General features: G+C 40.2%; 1 protein-coding gene across 1 annotated transcript in view; it reads left to right on the top strand.

Moving 5' to 3' along the window:
* Window positions 1–11,633: 11,633 nt before the first annotated feature.
* The window catches only part of TBCA (tubulin folding cofactor A), a 24,568-nt gene continuing 15,797 nt past the window's right edge, over window positions 11,634–20,404 (top strand). Inside the window, exon 1 of the mRNA XM_027671513.1 lies at window positions 11,634–11,726. Within this exon, the coding sequence (XP_027527314.1) occupies window positions 11,674–11,726 (53 nt within the window). The 5' untranslated portion in view covers window positions 11,634–11,673. The remainder of the gene's footprint in view (window positions 11,727–20,404) is intronic.

The raw sequence follows: 20,404 nt of genomic DNA, 5'->3' as shown, positions 1-20,404 counted from the left end.
TGCTGCTTTGATCCGCAGGTCAATGGTATGAGCTATTACCTTCCTTGAATTTTGTTTTTTGCCAGGGAATGTCTCCTAAGACAGAGTCCATATGACCAGGCAAGCAGGAACTTTCTGACATGGGAGCCCTTCCTAATACACCTGCTGAGGTTTTACCATTTTGTCTACGAATATTTTCTCACAGAGAGGTGACCTAGCCACTTAGCTGCATTGTCATTCTTCTTTCTCTCTGTGCTTCCATCATACAGAATTATTGTAGCAAACATGAAGCAGCATGAAGGGGCTAAAAAAAGGTTTTGCCATGCTTAATATCTTCTGTGCTCGCACAGTGGATATTTTCCTGGCAGCAAAAACTGTGCATTTCTAAATGCACGCTCTTCTAAATCCAGGGCAGTTTTGATTAAGTTGTGGAGTTAAAACAACAGCAGAAATCCTTGCTGGGATTTCTAAAATAGTCAGGTGTGGCATGTATGACCAGTGCTGAGGTGTTTCTCTGCATGTTTATAGGAATTTTCCTCATGATTGATATTGGAAATATAGTGCCTACAAACTTTAAACATATCTGGGATTAAAAGAGAGTTGAGTTGTGGGCTGTCACCTTTTCAATTTAAGCATTCAGTCTGAATTCATCTCATCTAACTTCAGTCATTTGTAGATGATGAATCATCCAAACACTTTCAGATACTCAACTTGCACTTCATAAACTGAACTCTTTATAGAGACATCTGTTTCTCTTCAGTGTAAAAGAATTCTAACAGGCACAGACTAAGCGCCTCATCATGACCAGCTTAATTTAAGCAAGCTGAAATTTGCTACTAAAGTATAACCCAGGTGTAGCTGATATTTCAAGGGCTTAGTTCCTTTGTGTTTGATCTTTTCTACTGGATTAGGAATGATTGTTCCATGTGTATTTTGAAAGCTTTACATATATTAAAAATAATAAATTAGATTTATGAGAATAGAAAAGTTTTCATTCTTCACTGAAGACTAGAAATATGAAAATCCCATTAAATTGGTTTGATCAGGCTAATTTTAGCAAAAGCAGTATTTCCATTATATTTACAATGAGAAGTTTTGGTGCAGTTATTTATAGTATCATCTGTACCTTTGATGCCTTGTGTGTAAGAGAAAAGTAAAAAGACCTCTATCTCTACTTCCTTCCCATAAAAAAAACCCAACCTTAATAGTCAAGGAGCAGGACTTCAGTACTAAGTTTTTTCTCAATGGGTGGATTTCAGATCCTGCAGCTGAGCCTGGTTCCTAAGTTTAGGTGTATGTCTTTTGACAAACAGGCTTTTAGGGATGAAGGGAACTACTGAGAACACCTGAATGGATGGACCACTTTGTGGGTAAGGAGTTGGCTGGCTGGTCACAGTCAAAATGTTGCAGTCAATGGCTTGGTGTCTGTGGTAGTTTGGTCTGGGCCTTCCTTGGTGACCAGTTTGTAACCAAAGAAGTGCCCAGATTTACCCGGTATTCCCTATGATTTTTACGTAAGCCGGGCTATAAGAAGAAAGGAGGAGATGCCTTTGCTCTCTCTTTCCTTCCGGCGGCTTTGGAGGTGCAGGTTTCCCTGCTGTTGAGTCTGTCGGCTTGGAGAGTGAGGCCTGGTAAGGCCTTGCTGACCTTGGGAGATGGAGGTTGCCAGCGATCGTTCCAGAGCAACTTTCTGTTGTCCCAAGGAGAGTAGTAAGATATTCTTTGCTAATTCTTTTAGTTGATAGACCTTGGGCTATTGATCGGGATATATATATATTTTTTTTTTTTTATTTTGTTTTTGTTCTTCCCTTCCCCTTTCCCTTTTCCTTTTCCTTGTGAAATTGTATATATATTTCAATTGTATATAAGTGTAAATATATTTATATATTGCTTTAACTGTCTCTCTCGTTTTCGGTTTTCTTGGTTGTTTTTTTTTCTCCCTCTTCTCCCTTGGTTTTGGGGTGGGGGGGACTTCTTGTGGTAAGGTTTGGAGACTTGGCAGGGAGCCAGCTGCAAACCATATCGGTGTCTAAGTGGAGACTGGTGACAAGTGGCATTCCTCAGGGGTCGGTATTGGGGCTGGCACTGTTTAATATCTTTGTCAGCAATATGCACAGTGGGACTGAGTGTAGCCTCAGCACGTCGGTCAATGACACCAAGCATTAAAGGAGAAACTGCTGCTCAAGCATTTTCTCACCATTCCAGGAGTGTCACACACATCACCCAGGCTTTCACTGCTACAACTACTGTCTTCACAGTGGCAGCTCCAGTGGGCCATTGAGTGCCCGTTTCAGCTCCTTGCACACACACACACATATACACACACATGTACTCACTCACTCTCAAGTGCACTTCCTTCTCCCTTTAGGGTTAACCCCAGGTTTCCCTCAGTAGTCCTAGATTTATAAAAAGGGTCTCAAGCATCAGATTTATAAAAATAAATAATTTAATAGAGTTGTATGGTGGCAGATCAGCTCAAGCTGACCCATAACAAAGAAATCTTTTTGCAATTAGACCCTCACAATTTATGCACCTCCTCCTTACACACTCCTCATGTGTCTTTTAGTCCAATAGAGATTTTTGGTCTTCTAACACCTTATTGGATTCTTTCTCTGTCTCCACACAGTCAGGCTATTAACTGCTCTTATCTTGCCAAGTTGCAGCTTCTGCTGATGGCTGATTGTCTTTTGGTTTGTGCTTCTTGTGCACTAGACCAGTCAGAAGAGTATAGAAACAAAAAAAGCCCTTGACTAGACTTGGGATAAAAATCCCTTACCAACAACTAAAACATCAGTGTTTTCTTAATATTCTTCCCAAACTAAAGACAAAATGCAGCACTGTACCAGCTACTAAGAAAATTAACTCTATTCCTGCATATCTGGGTGAAAGTTCATGGCTTGTGGCTCAAGGCTTCAGCGAATCCAGCTTCTCATGCTGAGCAAGTAAAGCCAAACAAATATCAGATTAAATCACACAGTATTATAACTCTGACTCATTGTGCTGAAAACTTATTTATTTAAGCTAAACAACAAGTATCTCTCAAACACCAAGCTGTGTGGTGCAGTTGATGTGCTGGAGGGAAGGGATGCCATCCAGAAGAACCTTGTCAGGCTTGAGAGCTGGGCCCATGCATACCTCGTGAAGTTCAACACCACCAAGTGCAACATCCTGCCCAGGGGTCAGGGCAATCCCAAGCACCAATACAGGCTGGGTGGAGAACGGATCAAGAGTAGCCTTGAGAAGAAGGACCTGGGGGTGTTGGTGGATGAGAGGCTCAACATGACCCAGCAACGTGCACTTGCAGACTAGAAAGTCAGTTGTATCCCAGGCTGTATCAGAAAAACATGTCCAGCAGGTCAAGGGAGGTGATTCTGTCCTTCTGCTCCAGACTTGTAAGACCCCATCTGGAGTGCTGCATCCAGCTCTGGGGCCCCCAACCTAAAAAGGATGTGGACCTGCTGGAACGAGTTCAGAGGAGAGCCACGAGGATGATCAGAGGGCTGGAGCACCTCTCCTATGAGGACAGGTTGAGAGAGTTGGAGTTGTTCAGCCTGGAGAAGAGAAGGCTCCAGAGAGACCTTCTAGCAGACTTCCAGTACTTAAATGGGGCCTACAAGAAGACTGGAGAGAGACTTTCTACAAGGGCATGTAGTGAGAAGAGCAGGGGGAATGGATGCAAAATGACAGAGGGTATGTTTAGATTAGATATGATAAAGAAATTCTTTACTGTGAGGGTGGTGAGGCACTGGAACAGGTTGCCCAGAGGAGTTGTGGATGTCCCATCCCTGGAAGAGTTCAAGGCCAGATTGGATGAAGCCCTGAGCAACTTGGTCTAGTGAAAAGTGTCCCTTCCCATGGCAGGGGGGGTGGAACTAGACGGTCTTTAAAGTCCCTTCCAATATAAACCATTCTATGATTCTACAACATAAACCCCTGCAGAGATTTCACCTCTTAAATTCTACACTGTGCCTTAATGTGCAATTAAGCTAAAGCATATTTTACAGAAAAACATCCAATCTTAAACACCTCCATCTCCCCTTGGTAGTTTTACCAGTAGTTAATTGCTCAGTATTTAAAATTTGCTTCCTTAATTCAATCCTGATTTTATCTAGTTTGAATTTGCTGTTGTATCCTACTGTTCATTTTTTCTGCTGGGCTGTGAACCTTCTGGTATTAGAAATTCCTTCTCTATGTGTGTTACAGGCTGATTGAATCCCTTCCTTTTATCACTGACCAAATACCCTTAGCTTCTTGTGCCTTGTTGCATGGGGGATATTTTCCAGGTACTGTATTACTCCCATATATTTGTTCTGAGCCTTACAAGCTTTTTTTTCCCATTTTAAAGTGTAAATCTGGGTATGTGATTCCTGTCAGAGCCTCACTCTTTCGGCATCTCTCAATATTTAAGACTCTTACACAATACTCATATGGTAGTATATTTAATGGATGAAACCTGCTCTTTGTCAGCCACATTATTATATCTCAGCTCATGTGTAATTGGTTAGCCATTACAACCCAACAGGCCTTTTCTGGGTTACTGGTTTCTAAGTCACAGTTTTTAACTCTGCAAGTCCAACTTATATTCTGGACTTCTGCATGTATGACCCTGACTTTTCCAGCACTGAAATTATTTAGTTTGAATAAGTTTATTTCAGCCAGCAATCCAATTTGCTTTACAGAACTAATCTGTTCTTATTACTTACAATGTCAACAATATTTGTGCCAGCAGCAGGCTTTATTAGCAATTATTTTAATACTTCCTCTCTGGTGATTAATAAATCTATCAAATAGCTTAGGCCAGATGAACAGATTCTTGGAAGAATTCACCATAAACTCCTACATTTTTATAATTAACCAACTACAACTCACCAATTTACGAACTACTTAAAATGTGCTAAAGTGATACTGTACAGTGCTAAACATTAATCACAACATAGTGTGATTTTGTGCCAGTTGCTTTATAGCATCAAGCTATACCATGACAGTGAGCTTATCTCCGTCGATAAGGACTGGTGTCCTATTGAAAGCATACATTTTTTACCTCCCTTAGACCTTCTAGATACTGCTTCATCTTGATGCTACAGTCTACAGATATTATTTTCCTTTTTTACTGAAAGAGAAGCTTTTAGAACATCATGTGCAGCACCATAAGGTATATTATCATGATCTGCCTATTCGGTGCCAGCCACTTTGCAGTCCTCCACCTTTGTGTGCTACCAACATGTTCCTGTCTGTTAAGCACTGGAAAAGATTGTTTCTTCATTGAGAATATCATTATGAGTGGTAAAAATTGCAGCTTTCAGATGTGCCCAAAAAACAGAGAAACCTTCTTGTCTGGTATTTAAATGTTGCACTGAAGCATGTGATTAGTCAAACTCACACCACACAGATGTCAGCTGATGCCACAGTTTTGTTTTGTATTGTAATACAAAAAGCATTCAATTAAAAATGACATTAATAACTTAGGAATCCAGTAAGCATTGAAGACAGGCTTCAAGAAATTTATATTAAAAGTCTTAAAAAATCCTGAAACTCTCTAATGATTCAGGGGGAGATAAATAAGCAAGTGTATGAGTATATGTAACTATGTAAAATGTACCTCTTTTTCTTTTTTCCCAAAAGATTCATCACATGCACCTTTATTCCATGAGTTCTTTAAGCTTCACATATGAATTTGATGTTTCACTGGAGATTTTATTATATCCAGTTATTGTCAAATCAATAATTCATTTTTTATTTCATTACAATGAGATTCATTCCCATTGATATGTTTATTTTAAAATAAATTATCAATTAACACAGAAAATCTGCCTCCCAGGCGGGATAAAAAGAGATAATATTAGTGACAGGTTCATAATCAATTTCTCTATTGAGAAATAAACAGTTGTGAGGATTCTCAGTGTGTTTTACAGTCTTAACAGCTGTAAAGACTGTGAGGTCTCCCTTGATTGACCCTGAATAAAATCTAACTAGGGGTGTCAAAAAAATATGTCCGTCAACTTTGCTCATGCATTGCAACATAAAAATTGATTGGAGTCATTGACTACAGGTAGCAATGAGCAAAACTACACAAGATAAATACTCTAGTTTGTGAATACTCATTCAATCCACTTTCATCTGCCACCTTGATTTTTGGATTGGGCACTCATGGATAAAAAGGAGGTGATCTGAAAAAATCATGTGTGTCTTTTAAAAGACAGTATCGTGTGCTATGTTACTCCCTGCACAGAAATTTATGTTACATGGTGTTAAACCATGGGCTAAGCTTAATGTAACATGATGCATTAAAAATCGCACATCATGATTGTAATGTGTGTCAGAACAATGAATTGTTATATCACATATCTCTTCATTCGTAGGTAGGGGATCCATGGAAATAATTCGCAAAGGGATATATTCTCCTTTTGATGCACACACATAAATTCCTTTTTCTCTCAGTACTTCCAGCTCTTCAGCTAATGGTTGGTCTGAGCTAGGAAAGACTGCTTTTAAAAGAGCCTCAAGTTAGCTAAAAAAAGGTTTGAATTGTAGCTAAGCATTTATTATAGGCACAATTTTAACCCTGTAAACTGTGTGAGAGGGCTGTTTTGTAACCTACGCTCCCCGGTAGTGTCACATTTGAGGAATCACCATTGCTGCCTTGTCTACCCAGGGTAAATTGTACTGTCACTATAACTTTGCAGAAAATGAGTAGGTTTCCGTCTGATTTTATACCACCACTTCCCAGTGGGCTACTTCCTTTTCGCAAAAGCATAGACAAAATCAGAATCTGTCCTGGTAGTGTTTGGAGACGGTACAAAGGCAGAAATGGGAACAGACTTCGCCCCGATCCTTGTCAGCTTCTGCCTGGTGTCACCTTTCTCCTTTACCTAACTGCATAACGTAACTGAGCCTCTTGTATAACAAAACATAGCTCCCACTTGATTCAACATGTTATGTAGGTATCTGACAAACTGTGCAGCAGCAATCCACTGTGTCCTTGTCCCATTACATGGCCTGTGCTTCTTGCCCGTATCTGTGGTGTTGAACAGCTAAGTGTTTTGCAAGGATATTTGTGGAAGGTAATTTGACCAGTAATGATCACCTGATACAAAAGTGGGTCAAGAGGTTTACACTACAAAGAATACTGATGCTATGTTGTATGCTGACAACCAGGGAAATTAATTCTTGTGCAGTTAAATGGTGCCTAGCTGTGTGGTAGCCAGCTGTACACATGCTAATTTTATCTACTGAACATATATAAAAAACTAAGTAAACACTACCAACTTTTATTCAAAATCTAATCCCATTTATGCAGTATCCTTTAGGGAGGCTGAACAAATTGTTTTCCTACAAAAAAGATACAATTTGAAAACTAAATATTAATTTCCACATTTTTTTTGATCATAAATGAAATTATATTCAAACTGAACACATGGTTTTGATGGATAAATAAAACAGTATAAAAGGTCATTGAGCATTTACTTACTAAAATAATGGTCTCACTCCTCAGCTGAAGCAAACATGCATTTGGCCATGGGCTCTTCAAGCTGTCTAAACCAACTGGCAATGGATGGACAAGATGATAGAAACTGCCACTGGGCTTAGTATACTAAACCCCAATGGCTGCATTTTCTTCTCCAACATATGCTCTGACCTCACCAGCATAGATGGCATAATATTTCAAATTTGAACTATATCACTACTACAAATGTGTTGAGTTTATATTTTAAATGAACACAAAACAGCTCCACTGCAACAGCTCCATTATTTCAGAAAGTCCCTTATTAAAGCCAAGGAAATAAATTTAAAAGGGAGGAAGGGATATAATCAGAATGTAGGATTAATGAGACTCAGTATTTGCACACCTTAGAAGTTGTGTGTTTCTTAAGCTGTGTGTTTCTTGAGAGACTGGGAATTGCTGGGAATTGCTACTATAAAAGGGACTTGTGGCATATTGCAATGTCTGCTCTTTTCTTGTGATGAAGCATATGTGTGGTATTAACTTCTTAAGACGGTCTTTCACAGACAATGTCATGAGTCATAGGCAGTGCCTTGCAGCCTGGTGTGCTTGCTTGCAAGTGAATTAGATGCACTGTGAGCACTTCAGATTAAACATGTATTACAAAATTGTTTATGTGTGCAGACATTTGAGCTCAACAAGCTGATCAGCTGCTTCCAGTCCTTCATTCTTAAGTGAAATGGGATGGAGCAGTAACTACTACGTATGCTCTTATTCAGAAGAAATAAAGAAGACCTAGATGGATTTTTTTTTGACAGAAGGCATAGTACATTGGCAGTGACAATTACTTCCACTGAAGTAAATTTGTACAACACATATAACAAACTGCCTTGAAAATATTGCTTATGTGGAGCAAAATGAAAGCTGGGCTGACCAGATGACACTGGCCAGAGGAGAGGAAGTCATATTCATAGCAGTTGCAGCTTTACATGTGAGCTGCTGGGAAGGAGTAAGAGAATATGTAAAGACACATCTAAGGGTCCCAAGTACAGAATGACTTGATCTGTACGCCAGCACAGCTAGAGCACCAGCAAATTGTGTTTAGGCACTTGCCTTTATGCAACACTGCGCACATAATGCCTAGGGCTAATAGATCTTATGAAAAACCTTCAACCAGATGCAACACAAGCAGAAAGCTGCCAAAAATCACCAAAGAATTGACAGTTTCTACACCACCCAAAAGGTACAATAGGATTCGCAATCTTCATAAAGGATTGTATTCAACTCTGGTGTAACATCACTAATTCACATGGAAACATATCTAGAAATTGTTTCAAAAGAGTTCTGGAAAAAATACTCCCCCACCACCTTTATTTAAAAAGGAGTGTCTGTCCTGGAAAGCACTACACACACCCAGATATCCACACCTTTAGAAATAAAATTACTATTTTTTAAAGTGTTAATTAATAATTTTCAGGTGTTAATACAAACATGTATTAATAATAAAGTACATCATGCTTTCAGATACATTTTACACTATACTCCACGATCCACCAGGAACACCTTTTTGAAGTTATCATATTTACTTAAATATGAACACAGATTGGGTATATTATCATCTACTTAGTTAACTGAATTAGCTGTAAGAAAACAATTGCATTCTACTTCTAAAATTCAGTCACTGAGGCCAAGCACTGTCAGTAATGCAAGTTAATGCTTCAGGGCTAGAAATAAAACATTTGTAGCACTTGGAAACATAAGTTACTTTTCTGAATATTGCTGCTTCTAGGCAAGTTTTATTTTTGTACTGTTATTTGTTGTTGGCCTTCTCACTTATGGAATGACTTTGTCAAACATAGAAATGACATCAAAGACTATTCTTGAAAAAGTAATTGATATGTAGGTGCACGGTGGTAATGCAGCTTTACTTGCAGCCCTCTGTATTTTCAAAGTGTATGTAGCATAACCGGGCTGCCTTGGAATTTTTTACAGAACAGCTTCAGCCCCAGCATGACTTGATACAGCTTTCTAAAGACAAAAATAATAAGATGTGAGTTTCTGTTGAAGTAAGGGACTGCATTTTCCCTTGCCTCTGCCAAAATGCTGCTTTCCTTCCCCCTCCTCCTGCATAGTTGATGGTAGATTTGTGTATCAAATACAGAATACGTCTGTGAACTTGCCTGCAGATCATTTTTCGTGGCATTGAGCAGGTTGTTGACTTTGAGACCTGCATCTCCCTTCAGAAACAATCTGCCAATGGAAGGCTGTATGTTGCAGGTCTCCTGGGAAGCCTTGCTGGGCTCTGTAACAGGGGTCACATTCATCCTCCTCTGCACATAAAGCACACCATTGTGGACTTGAGCAGTCTTGGCCATCCCTGAGCCATGTCTGATGATGTCAGCCACACTGACATAGCTGAATGACTAAAGATCTGAAACCATCATGTCACCAAAAGCAACATGACTTCCTTCCCTGCTTTTCTCAAGAGATAGCCATCACTGGCAGTGGTGAAAGTCAGGGCAAGCCACCAACACAGGACAAAGGGATGTGGGGGGAAAAAAAGCCTCTGCAGACCATCCTGAACTGCACTCCACTGAAACTGCATTTGTCTTTCTTATTTATTCATTGAAGCTAATTTTTTTTCTTTCTTGTTGATTTAAATACTCATTCAGGGGAAGTTCTTTCAAACATAGACCCAAAGGGGTTTTATTTTCAGGAATCTGTCCCCTTAAGTGGTTAGCTTCAGCTAAATGTAACCATGAAAGAAAATAGCCCTTGAACCATTAGTCAATTATAACTCCAGGACTGAGCTGCCAGTGCTAATGTTGCCTCTTCATTGTTTTCACCAACTACCTAACACTAAGGAGACACACAGGTTCTTTTAGAGATCCTTGGCAGAATGATGACAACACTAAATTGTAGTGTGTTTAACACTTATTTTAACCATTAAACAATAGTTTAACAATTAAAGCTTTATTTTCCTTAGCAGAACTTCATTATTAGTATAGCACAGAACTTATGATCAGAATGGCACAGGATTTCTACAAGCGGAATCCCACATAATCGATCAAGTTGGGAGTGAACCACAGTGGGTCATCTGGTCCAACCTTCCTGCTTAAGCAAGGTTATCCCAGAGCACATGGCACAGGATTGTTTCCAGATGGTTCTTGAGTATCTCCAGTGAGGGAAATTCCACAACCTCTCTAGGCAATCTGTTCCAGAACTTGGTTACCTGCACAATAAAGAAGTTCTTCCTTATATTTAGGTTGAACTTCTGTGCATCAGTTTCTGCTGATTGCCTCTTGTCCTATTGCTCGGCATCACCAAGAAAAGCCTGGCTCCATCCTCTTGGCACTTTCCCTTCAGATATTTATAGACATTAAAGAGGTCTTCTCTCAGTCATTTCTTCTTGAATCAGTGTAGTGCAATCTAGAAGTAGCAAAATACAGAATTTCTAATGCAATTTGACTTATGATTTCTGTTCACCTGGACCCTCTGCAGATCGGACTGGATCATACCACATGGTTTGATGTATCAATATAAAAATCATAATCGAGACTCAAAAATCATATAAAAGAACACGAGTCCCTCCCTCAGTCCTCGGAGGAAGCAGACAATGGCAGAGGTGTCCCTGGACAGCGGGGGGTCCCAGGTCTCTCTGTCCAACGAGTTCCTCCTCAGGACCCTTCTCAGCCGAGTTTTACAGACGGAGTTCCGGGGGCTGCGAACGCTCCCGGCGCATCGACCACCGGGGTCACCCACAGGGATCACCCACAGCCCCGGCTGGCCCGGAGCAGGACCTGCGGGTGGGCACAGGGCGGAGTGACTGGCGTGGTGCCCAGGGACCGTGAGGCCAGGAGGGAGAGGAAGAAGATATCTGGTTTGTCTCCTTGGGGCACAGGTCCTTCTGAGCCTGATAATGAGGGGAAGGGGCACAAACACGTTTCCAGAGAAGGGCTCCTCGCCTCGTGAAATGGCCTCAGTCACGATGACCAATCACGGCACCAGTCAGAGCAACTCCCGTTGCTGCACTCGACGGCGGATTCTCACCTTTATTCGTGTGTGCGAACAAACACCGTCGGCTGCTCCATCGAGACGCCACCACCCCACACCCGGGCACTTCCACTGCGCCAGGGAAAGGGGGACACCGGGCGTCCCCCGCCCCGCTCCCGGTGGTGCCGCCCGGGCCGGCGGGATTGCGCGTGCGCGGCGCGGGGCTGCGCACTCACGGCGCTCTCCGCCCCTGCGCCGCCATGGCCGACCCGCGCCTGAGGCAGATCAAGATCAAGACCGGCGTCGTTAGGCGGTAAGTGCCCCCCGCCGCCAAGGGACGGGGCTCGGTGCAGCCCTCAGGGGAGGGGGCTCTGCCCGGCCCCGGGGGCTCCGCCGGGCCGGGCGGAGGGGCCTCAGCGGGGCTCTGTGCGGGGCCGGCCGCCCCTGCCGCGGGCCGCGGTGCTGTGTGAGTCTGGCGGGCCGTGCCAGAGCGCGGCCCTGGCACGGCCGCTTCCCGGGGAACAGGCCCCACTTTCCCGGGACGCTGGTTAAACGCGAGGTTCGTGTCCCTTCGTTAGTGACTCTGAGAGCCGAGGGGGGTTACGCTGCCCCGTGTGTGTGCAGGGCAGTCGCGAGGTATACTTGCCGAGGTATGAAGTCTCACCTGTTTTTTTACCAAAGCAGCAGTTGAATTGGTTATTTGTGATTTAGAAGTTCGCACCGCAGAACCAGTGGTATCACAGAATAAATTAGGTTGGAAAAAATCTGTGAGATCATCGAGTCCAGCCTGTGAGCAAACACCACCCTGTCAAGTAGACCATGGCACTAAGTGCTACATCCAGTCTTTCCTTAAACATCTCGAGGGACGGTGACTCCACCACCTCCCTGGGCAGCCCTGTTAAATTCATTATCGGAGCCTCGATCTTCCGGGTTTTTAACATAGTCTAAATTTTTAAGAAGAGTTTGTTTTTCTGGATCCTTCTTACGGCTGTAAACACAAGGCTTTGACATGAACTGTTTGGTCACAGTGGGGTTTATTAAGGTTATAAAGACTGTGCTGGCTCAGGCAAAGACAGAATTAGTGTGTATGTTGGCTGAAGATGTTAAATAGTGCAGTTTCATGCAATGAACTTTATGTGATGACTTAGCAAATTTCTGTCAGACAGGTATATTTTCTTGTACATGATTTGCTTTGAAAGGTTGGACTTGAAGACTAGAAAAATTGTTACTGTTGATGGTAGCTAAAGAAACTTGAGAGTTCCTGGTCTGCAAACAGGGAGCAAACCACTCAATTGTATGCGTTTCAGGGCTAGTACAAAGAAAGGGATAAAAACATTTTGGAAAATGGAACAAATGCAGTTGGCAGGATTCAGATTTGCTTTTCAAGAATGGCTGTGTGTGTGAATAAGCAAGTAAACTTGTTTATCTTATGTGGTAACAACAGGCAATATCTGCAGTTATTCTGCAGCAGCTGGCATGCTGTAAGTGAACATAACTTTAAAAAAAAGGGGAGAGGAGGAAAGGACTGTTATCTTGCACTCCCTGTGGGGAGATGATACAGCATCTGTGACGGTTGCACACAGATAAAAGAAGAGGTATGGCTCAGTCCCACTCCACCCTTCTTCTCCACCCAGAAGCCTAGTTATGCACTCTGCTACAGTGGACATACACGTGACTTGTGTTAACTTAGGAACATCAGCATTGTGCTCCTATTTTGGACTAGAACAACTGTATAGGTTTTTTTTTCCTGCTGTGTGAGACTTGTGTAGGGGCTTATTAAACATTCCATAAAGTGACTGACTAGCATATCAGGTAATTTTCCTTAGGTTTTTTTTCTGTGTTTAGAAAGGCATATTGAATTTAGCCTGTAATGCTGATTTCCAAGCATGCTCAGTGCTCAGGCAATATGAATATATAAAAAAAGGTAGGAGTCAAGAACCTTTAGGGCATACAGAACTTTTTAGACATTTTGTTTGCTTTTTTTTAGTCATCTGTTGCAGCAGGTTTTTTTCTCTCGTTAGTTACCTAACTCATCATTTTTTCTCAAACTAACAATGAAGCAGCTATTCTGTTTGGGAATTTTTTTTTTAGCTGCATATCATCAGTTCTTTGTGTACTCCTCTCAAGAGACAGTATTGTAGGTTGTGGGTAGTTTACTTGCCGACACGTTTCTTACATTGCTGCATATCAGTGAAAGAAATTTAAACTAGGAATGGGGAGAACCTTTTGCTTTTTTGACAGCTCTGGTAGCGAGGCTCTTGGTGATTATATACTTTCACTAGTTTATCATTCATAAAAAACTAGATTTGATGAGCGTCAATAGTAATGTTTTCTGTATTTTTGGCTTATGTGTTAACAAGCAATACTTTTGGTATAATCACTTCAAAATGGTCTTAGTTGTAGTAAATCCAAACAATGACCTGCTGGATAGTGAGGGAATTGATTAGTAAAAAATGCAAAACTTCCAAAATACCTTATTTCCATTTCAGATAGGAAATGATTTTAAAAACTACTGCAAAGAAAGTAAATCAAGTTGTGTGAAAATAGCACTGACATTTGCCCATAGTTTCTATGTGATTAAGTGGAACTGACACCAGTAGATTAGAATGAGACGAAGACAATTCACATTGCAATTGTGTTAGTTTAACTTTAACAATCTTTTAACATGCTTGTTTAAATGTGGCTGACATACCATAATTACAAATCTACAAGCCTTGATTATAGAATTTTACATCATGAACCTATGGGGAAAGTGTATTGATTTTTGTGAAGCAATTCTTTTTTTAAATTCACCTTTCTAAAACTGTGGTATCTTCCCAAGATTGTTCTTTTGCCTTTTGCACTGGTGTTGATATTATTTTTTCTCTTTGTAAAATATCATTATATTGCAAAGCAATTTACACTGTGATTGTCTCCCCTTGCTCCGAACACAGGAAGTTCTGCAAGTTACACAAAACTATTGGTCTGATTTTATATATAAATGTGAACAATTCTCTTATTGAATTATTTAACTGGCAAGGATACATTTTGTGCAAGAGAAGTCTGAAGAATGCAGATATTCCTTTTGCTGTATGTTGACTCTATTGATAATTCAAGCACAAAACTGGTTCACGTTCTTGGTTACTCAAGAAATTTGCTATTTCTGGTGTAAATCAGAAATTTTATCCATCTTCTGTCCATTATATGAATTATGGTTGCTTTCTTGCTTTCGTTGGCCATTGGCACTCACTCTGATTCTTAGCATCAATGTGTTGATAAGAAACTCACATCTCTTTTCTTTATTCTTGTTATAAGATTGTATGCAACAACTGTTTGTAAGCTCAATTAATGGGAAGGGATATCTCATATTATTTGATTCTTGAGGAATGATCTGCAAAGCTGCTCAGCCAAACTGAGTCAGCATGATAAAGCGATTTATTATATGTACATGGCACATCTGAGAGCTCAGGGATTCAAGAGGGTGAATATATTGTATGCACTGTTGGATACAAGCTGACTCTATCCAAATTAAATAACCCTTTTCAGAGTGCAGATTGCACATCTGTTGTCTAGGGTTGTCACCAGCTCAGTCCTGGAGTCTTAAACTTGTGTTTAGTGCTAGCCAAGTGTGGTTGTTGCAGTCCAGAGCTACTTATATATGTCTTAAGTACCTTTTGTAGTGTTCCAGACATCAGAATCAGATGCAGAAAGTCCCAGGTTGGCCCTGCATTCGAAGGTTGAGTAGGTCTTGGAGACTTACTAGTGTAGTCTCTGTCCCACCTAAAAGAACTACTTTATGTAAACTGTCTGAGAAAAGAGTGCACTTGCATTTACATAGTGCTATCTGAGGTAATATCTGTGGCATACATAGACCAACCTGGATAAGGGTCTAGAAACAAATTTACTTTTTTTTAAGGGATTCCTATTTCCTCATGTTTTTCAATACATGCTTGCTTTCTACTTCAGGAATAACAAACAGTATCCATGCATATCTTTAAAAGCTGTGATGAGCACAGCGGTTGCTGTGAAAATTGCATAGCATGTTGTTTTATTGTTTTGGGGTTTTTTTAAACGGGTTTGATTCCATTTGTTTCACCTTTAGAGCAGACCTAAGCAATTATTCCTTTTTAAAAATATTTCACAAATTTAAATTAGTAACGATCAGATCTGTTAAAGATTGCCTCTTTTGCATTGCTTTGTCCATCCCATTACCTCTCATTAAAAAAAAACCCAAAGTAAAACACATGATTCTGGTATCTCAGATTTTTTCTGTTTACAATTGTTTTCTGCCCCCGAGGCAAAACTGTCTTATGTATGTCTGTGCTGACCATAGTAATCTGTTGATGTCATCACTCTAACCTGGCCACCAAATTTATGACCATGTCATTAGCAATGTGATATTAGGGAGGAAGGCATTTTTTTTATTTTGGACAAGAACATATGCAAAACTGTAGCATTGCACCCTTAAGTTATTTAAGCAATCTTTCAGAAGTTTGGAGATACAGTTGTTCCAGTTGCTTGGCAACACTATTTAGTGGCATTACATATATGTGTAATGCTGTTGTCTTTCTGTTTTTTCATGGCATGGAGCCACCCACCTATGTGGATTAAAAAGCTACAGATAATTATTTTCTGTTGAATTGGAATGTGGATCCATGGGAAAAACTAAGAAAAATGTATTAAATTTATGGTAGTTCTTTGTATACAGACGCTGAATTGCAACTATGCTAACAACCATAATCCATCCTGTCTTGACTTTAAGTATTAATAAATTGCGTGTATCATATAGGTGGAAATCTCATTCAAGACAGCGAGGTCCATTGTTTCTTCTTTTAGCTGTATTAAGTCTCTTTCCTGATGCATTGTGAATTGTCTACACATATAATATGACTGTAATTCTGTTTAATTTTTCTCATTACTGTAGCACTTACAGTTGGTTATGCCCAGTTGGGTGAGGCAGGGAGGGGAAAGAAATAGAATTTGTGCGTTTTTTCTCCAAAACAAAAGGTCTTGACTGAAGATGATGCCTGGGTTATAGAAAAGGAAATGAAGATCTTTGGTAACTCCAATTGTTGCCACAGCTGAGGCCCTGTTTCTCATTCTTCCATCTCTAGAAGTGCAGTTCTTGGGCTCCTTAGCATTTACAACTTTCAACTTCTGTCCCATTCCATTCCATGCCATTCTCTCCCAGAATTTTTGCCACTCCAGAGCCTCTTCAGGGTGGGCTCATAAACTTCCACTTCTCTCCAGCTTTTCCTCAGCATGTCAGAAAGGCTCTTTCAGCTGTCTTGGTGGACTAGCTGTTCTCTTCTTTGCCCCTGAAAAACCAAGTTCCTTCTTGCAGCACCTCATCAAAATCTTGATCCCCAGCCAGCATCTTTTGCTTTTTGAATACCCTGTAACTTAAGAACTTTTATTTTGGTTGTGTCTATTGGATTCTTCCATTCCTCTGCCCACTCCATGCTCCCATTGGCTGCTGGCATTCAGAGATGACTTAGCCAGACAGACTTTCTCAGCTGGGCAAAAAGGGGAACTTCAGTTGTTTCTATGACGAGGACTTGAAAAAAAATTGAAGGAATGTATTGCAAGAACAGGGTAATAACTGTGTTGAAAGGCAAGAACAGAAGGAGAAGCCGTGAAGATTCAGAGAAATCTCTAGTAACAGAGATGATAAAAATTACCTGGTTTTAACATTTTTATAACTTGAAATAGTTTTTTTACTTCAGAAAATCCTGTAACTGATTTCCATATTCTTCACAGTAGAGTAATCCCTGGCAAAACCCAAGCTTGCAAAGTTACTCTGAAATGTCATGGTAACTTAGTTCTGTAAGCTGTTAGATGCAGGAGGGACTATATACTCATGTTATGGTTACACCCTGACTCTTAGAAGAGAATGTTTATCTTTGATGATGATTTTGTGACTAGAAAAGGAGTGCCTAAATGTGAGATCCTGTCTAAATCAGAAAATAGTCACCCATGGCTAAGAAAATGTGGGAGTTCGTGATACCTGTGTCAAGTATTGTATTTCTTGCCTACTTCTTTCATCTTCATTCATTGACATTTTATCTTGGGCCCCAGTCTGTAATGTTTGTGTGCTTATGTAGCCTTAGTGAACCCAAGAATGTGTGTAGGTAAAATTTGCAGATTAGGGAGCTGGTATTTAAGCTCTGCAGGTAGTGATTGCATGTTGCCAGCGTTACTGCAGTTGTTGAATTACTTGTGCTATAATTGTGTGTAGTGTTAATACATGGAATTTAGTATACTATAAGAAAAACAAAGCTGTACGTTTTACAGTTCCACTGTTATGGATTTTTAAGTTTGAACTAAGCATAAATACTTCATTATCTAGTCAATACAGGCTGTCAGCTTTGGGTTTTCTATGTGCTTAGGCTGAATCCATGGTGTGTTAGCATGCACCATGGTTAATAGCAACATTAGTTCTGAAGAGATGCATGTCCTTTCAATAGTGTCTTTGCTCAGTAGCAATAGTGAGCAATTCCCTCTCATCTTCTTCAGGGCTCCACTTGCACCATCCAGCCAGGAAAGTGTTTATTGTGTTGATTTTTCTAATGCTGGAGATAAGTTTTCATTTGGTGGCTTAAGCACATAGGTGCCATTCTGGCTTATGTAGAACCTGAATTGTTGCCAATTGCTGGATGTTGACAGAACGTTAGGAGTAGTGGTGTGTGCTTGCTCTGTCCTTGTACCATTATACCACTTTTATTCTAAGCATCCATTCCTGTCTGTGACTGTGGCTCAGGAAGGTGGAATTTTTGTCTGTGTACAGAGAATCCTAATTTCATTATGCATTCAGAAAATCCTTGTTGTGGATAATTTTTTCATCTGTCAAACTTCACATAAACTGTATGCCCTTCTTACGATCAGAGTGGTAGATCTACTTGCTATTGCTAATGATGCAACTATGGGAGATGACAGCGGACTGGGGTAGGAACAGAGGTACCTTTGTGAAGTGAGAAACAAGGGCAATTTGGGGTTCTTTATGCAGCAGCTAGAAGTTGGAACAGTCTAACCCACTTGCAGCTGTGTACCCTAAACAGACTGGGGGCAAAGTCCCTTGAGAAATCAATGTGAACCTAAATTTGGAGGTCTCATTTCCCTCTCCCCCTCTCTGGTTCTCTGGTCTCTGATGCTAGTTCAAACCTTTTGGTAAGCTCACTCAATTTGCTTAACCCAGGAGAAAAACTTAGTTTTTTGTTGGTTTTTTTTTTTGGTTACTGTGTTAATTTCCTGATGTTTTGGTGAACCGGATTGACTCACAGAGATATCATTTGAGCATTAGTGCTGGCAGAGATGTATGTTGGGACTAGGGAGGGGAATACCTCTGTTCACCAGTGGTCAGCTCTTTGACTATCTTGAACCATCTTGTGTTACTTTGCTCTTCAGCCTGGGGAGCTGAAGTGGGGGAGAGAAAGTGAGTAAAAGAAGATGGATGAAGAAGTAAATCATAACAGTATGGAAAGGACCTTTTTTTTCTCATTCTACCTTAAGATTCTGTCAAGCCCTTTGAGCTCTTCTGGGTTTAGCCTCCAGCTTTAAAGTAATAAAACTGTGGTTTTCACAGAGAAAGCCCAAATTCTGAAATTGTTTGTTAAGTGATGGGAAAGTTAAATGTGTAAAGGATTTTAAAAGGGCAGCAGCCATAGCCAGGAGCTTACTTCTTGTCTATAAAACATTTATGGTTTAGTTTTGTTCTTCAGTGTTAAAATGTCCTTAACTTTATTTCTAGAGGCAAGAAGTGCCTTAGGACACGTCCACAAGAAGTTTCACTTTAGACTTTGTTTCTTTATGCTCTTTCCCTAGCAGTTGACTACTGACTGGCACTACAGACAAGATCCAGAATAATTGGATCTTATGTTTCTACTTTTTTCTAGTGAAAGACTAGGCAAAGCTAGTAATTCTATTCTGTTTGGGTTATTTTCATCACTCGTTCCTAGGGGTGTAGACTTCTCCTTCAGAATCCAGGAAAAATAACCTGGATATAAATAACAAGGAAAGCAAGCGTGTTGTCAGTAGATTTAAATCAGGTATGTGGGAATCTTCACTTCTGTTGAACACTTATGTGCAGTTCTGAAAGCTGAAAAGAGCTAATATAAATGGAGGCCTGAAGTATGAGAATAAACTAATACTTACTGCATGCAGTTGTTTGTCAGTTTTTACTTCTTTAACTTTGTGTGTCCAAGGAGAGGAAGGACTTGAGGATTTTTGGTCAGTAGATTTATTTTTAAGGGGGGAAAACAAAAGGAAAAATCTAGTCACAAATTGGTACCATAATTATTTGCTATGTACCTCAAATCAAAAGCTCTCACATATTTCTTGGTAGTCGATGAAACTGAAATCCATGCTAGAAGGCAGAATGGGATGTGAAGACGTAACAAAATATATGAAAGAATGAAACTTTCTTACAGATGTTGCTTTTTTATAACACCTGACCCAACTGTAAAATATACCATTATTTTAGATTGTGGCTGTCTCTTTGTTCTAATATTTAAATAACTTAGTCTTGACAGAAATTTTGCTAATTTTTTTAAACAATCATTACTATCTTGAAATTTGAGGCTTTCTCTTGACACTGTAGGGTAAAAGGTAAAGATTGAAGTGTAAAAAACCTTAATGGCCAAAGGGAATACTGAATGCAGTAAAAAGAACAGATCCATGCTGACTTGGAATGTTTGGATCTTTTGTACATGTGTTGAGTAAAACTGGATTTGGGCAGGTTTCTGTATCTGCTTCTCAAAGACTTTTCTGCATCTTGTAGGTGGTGTAAGAAAGTACCTACGGTTTTCACAACAGATCAACCTTACAGGTACATCCTATAATATAAAACTGTAGGCAGTGGTTTGCAAATATAATTCAGAAGATGACTCTTCTCCCATTTATGAATTTGTGGATGTTAGGTATACAGTGTCAAAGGAAGCCCTTGTTTTTTGGGGCTGTGACATCTTGGTTAAACCATAAGAATATCTTTCAGTCTTTCAAATAATATTTTTCTGC

Source organism: Neopelma chrysocephalum, unplaced genomic scaffold (assembly GCF_003984885.1).
Source record: "Neopelma chrysocephalum unplaced genomic scaffold, ASM398488v2 Primary Assembly neopelma1_97102, whole genome shotgun sequence".
Classification (NCBI taxonomy): domain Eukaryota; kingdom Metazoa; phylum Chordata; class Aves; order Passeriformes; family Pipridae; genus Neopelma; species Neopelma chrysocephalum.
The sequence above is the reverse complement of the archived record's forward strand: the minus strand, read 5'-3'. Positions and strand labels throughout refer to the sequence as shown.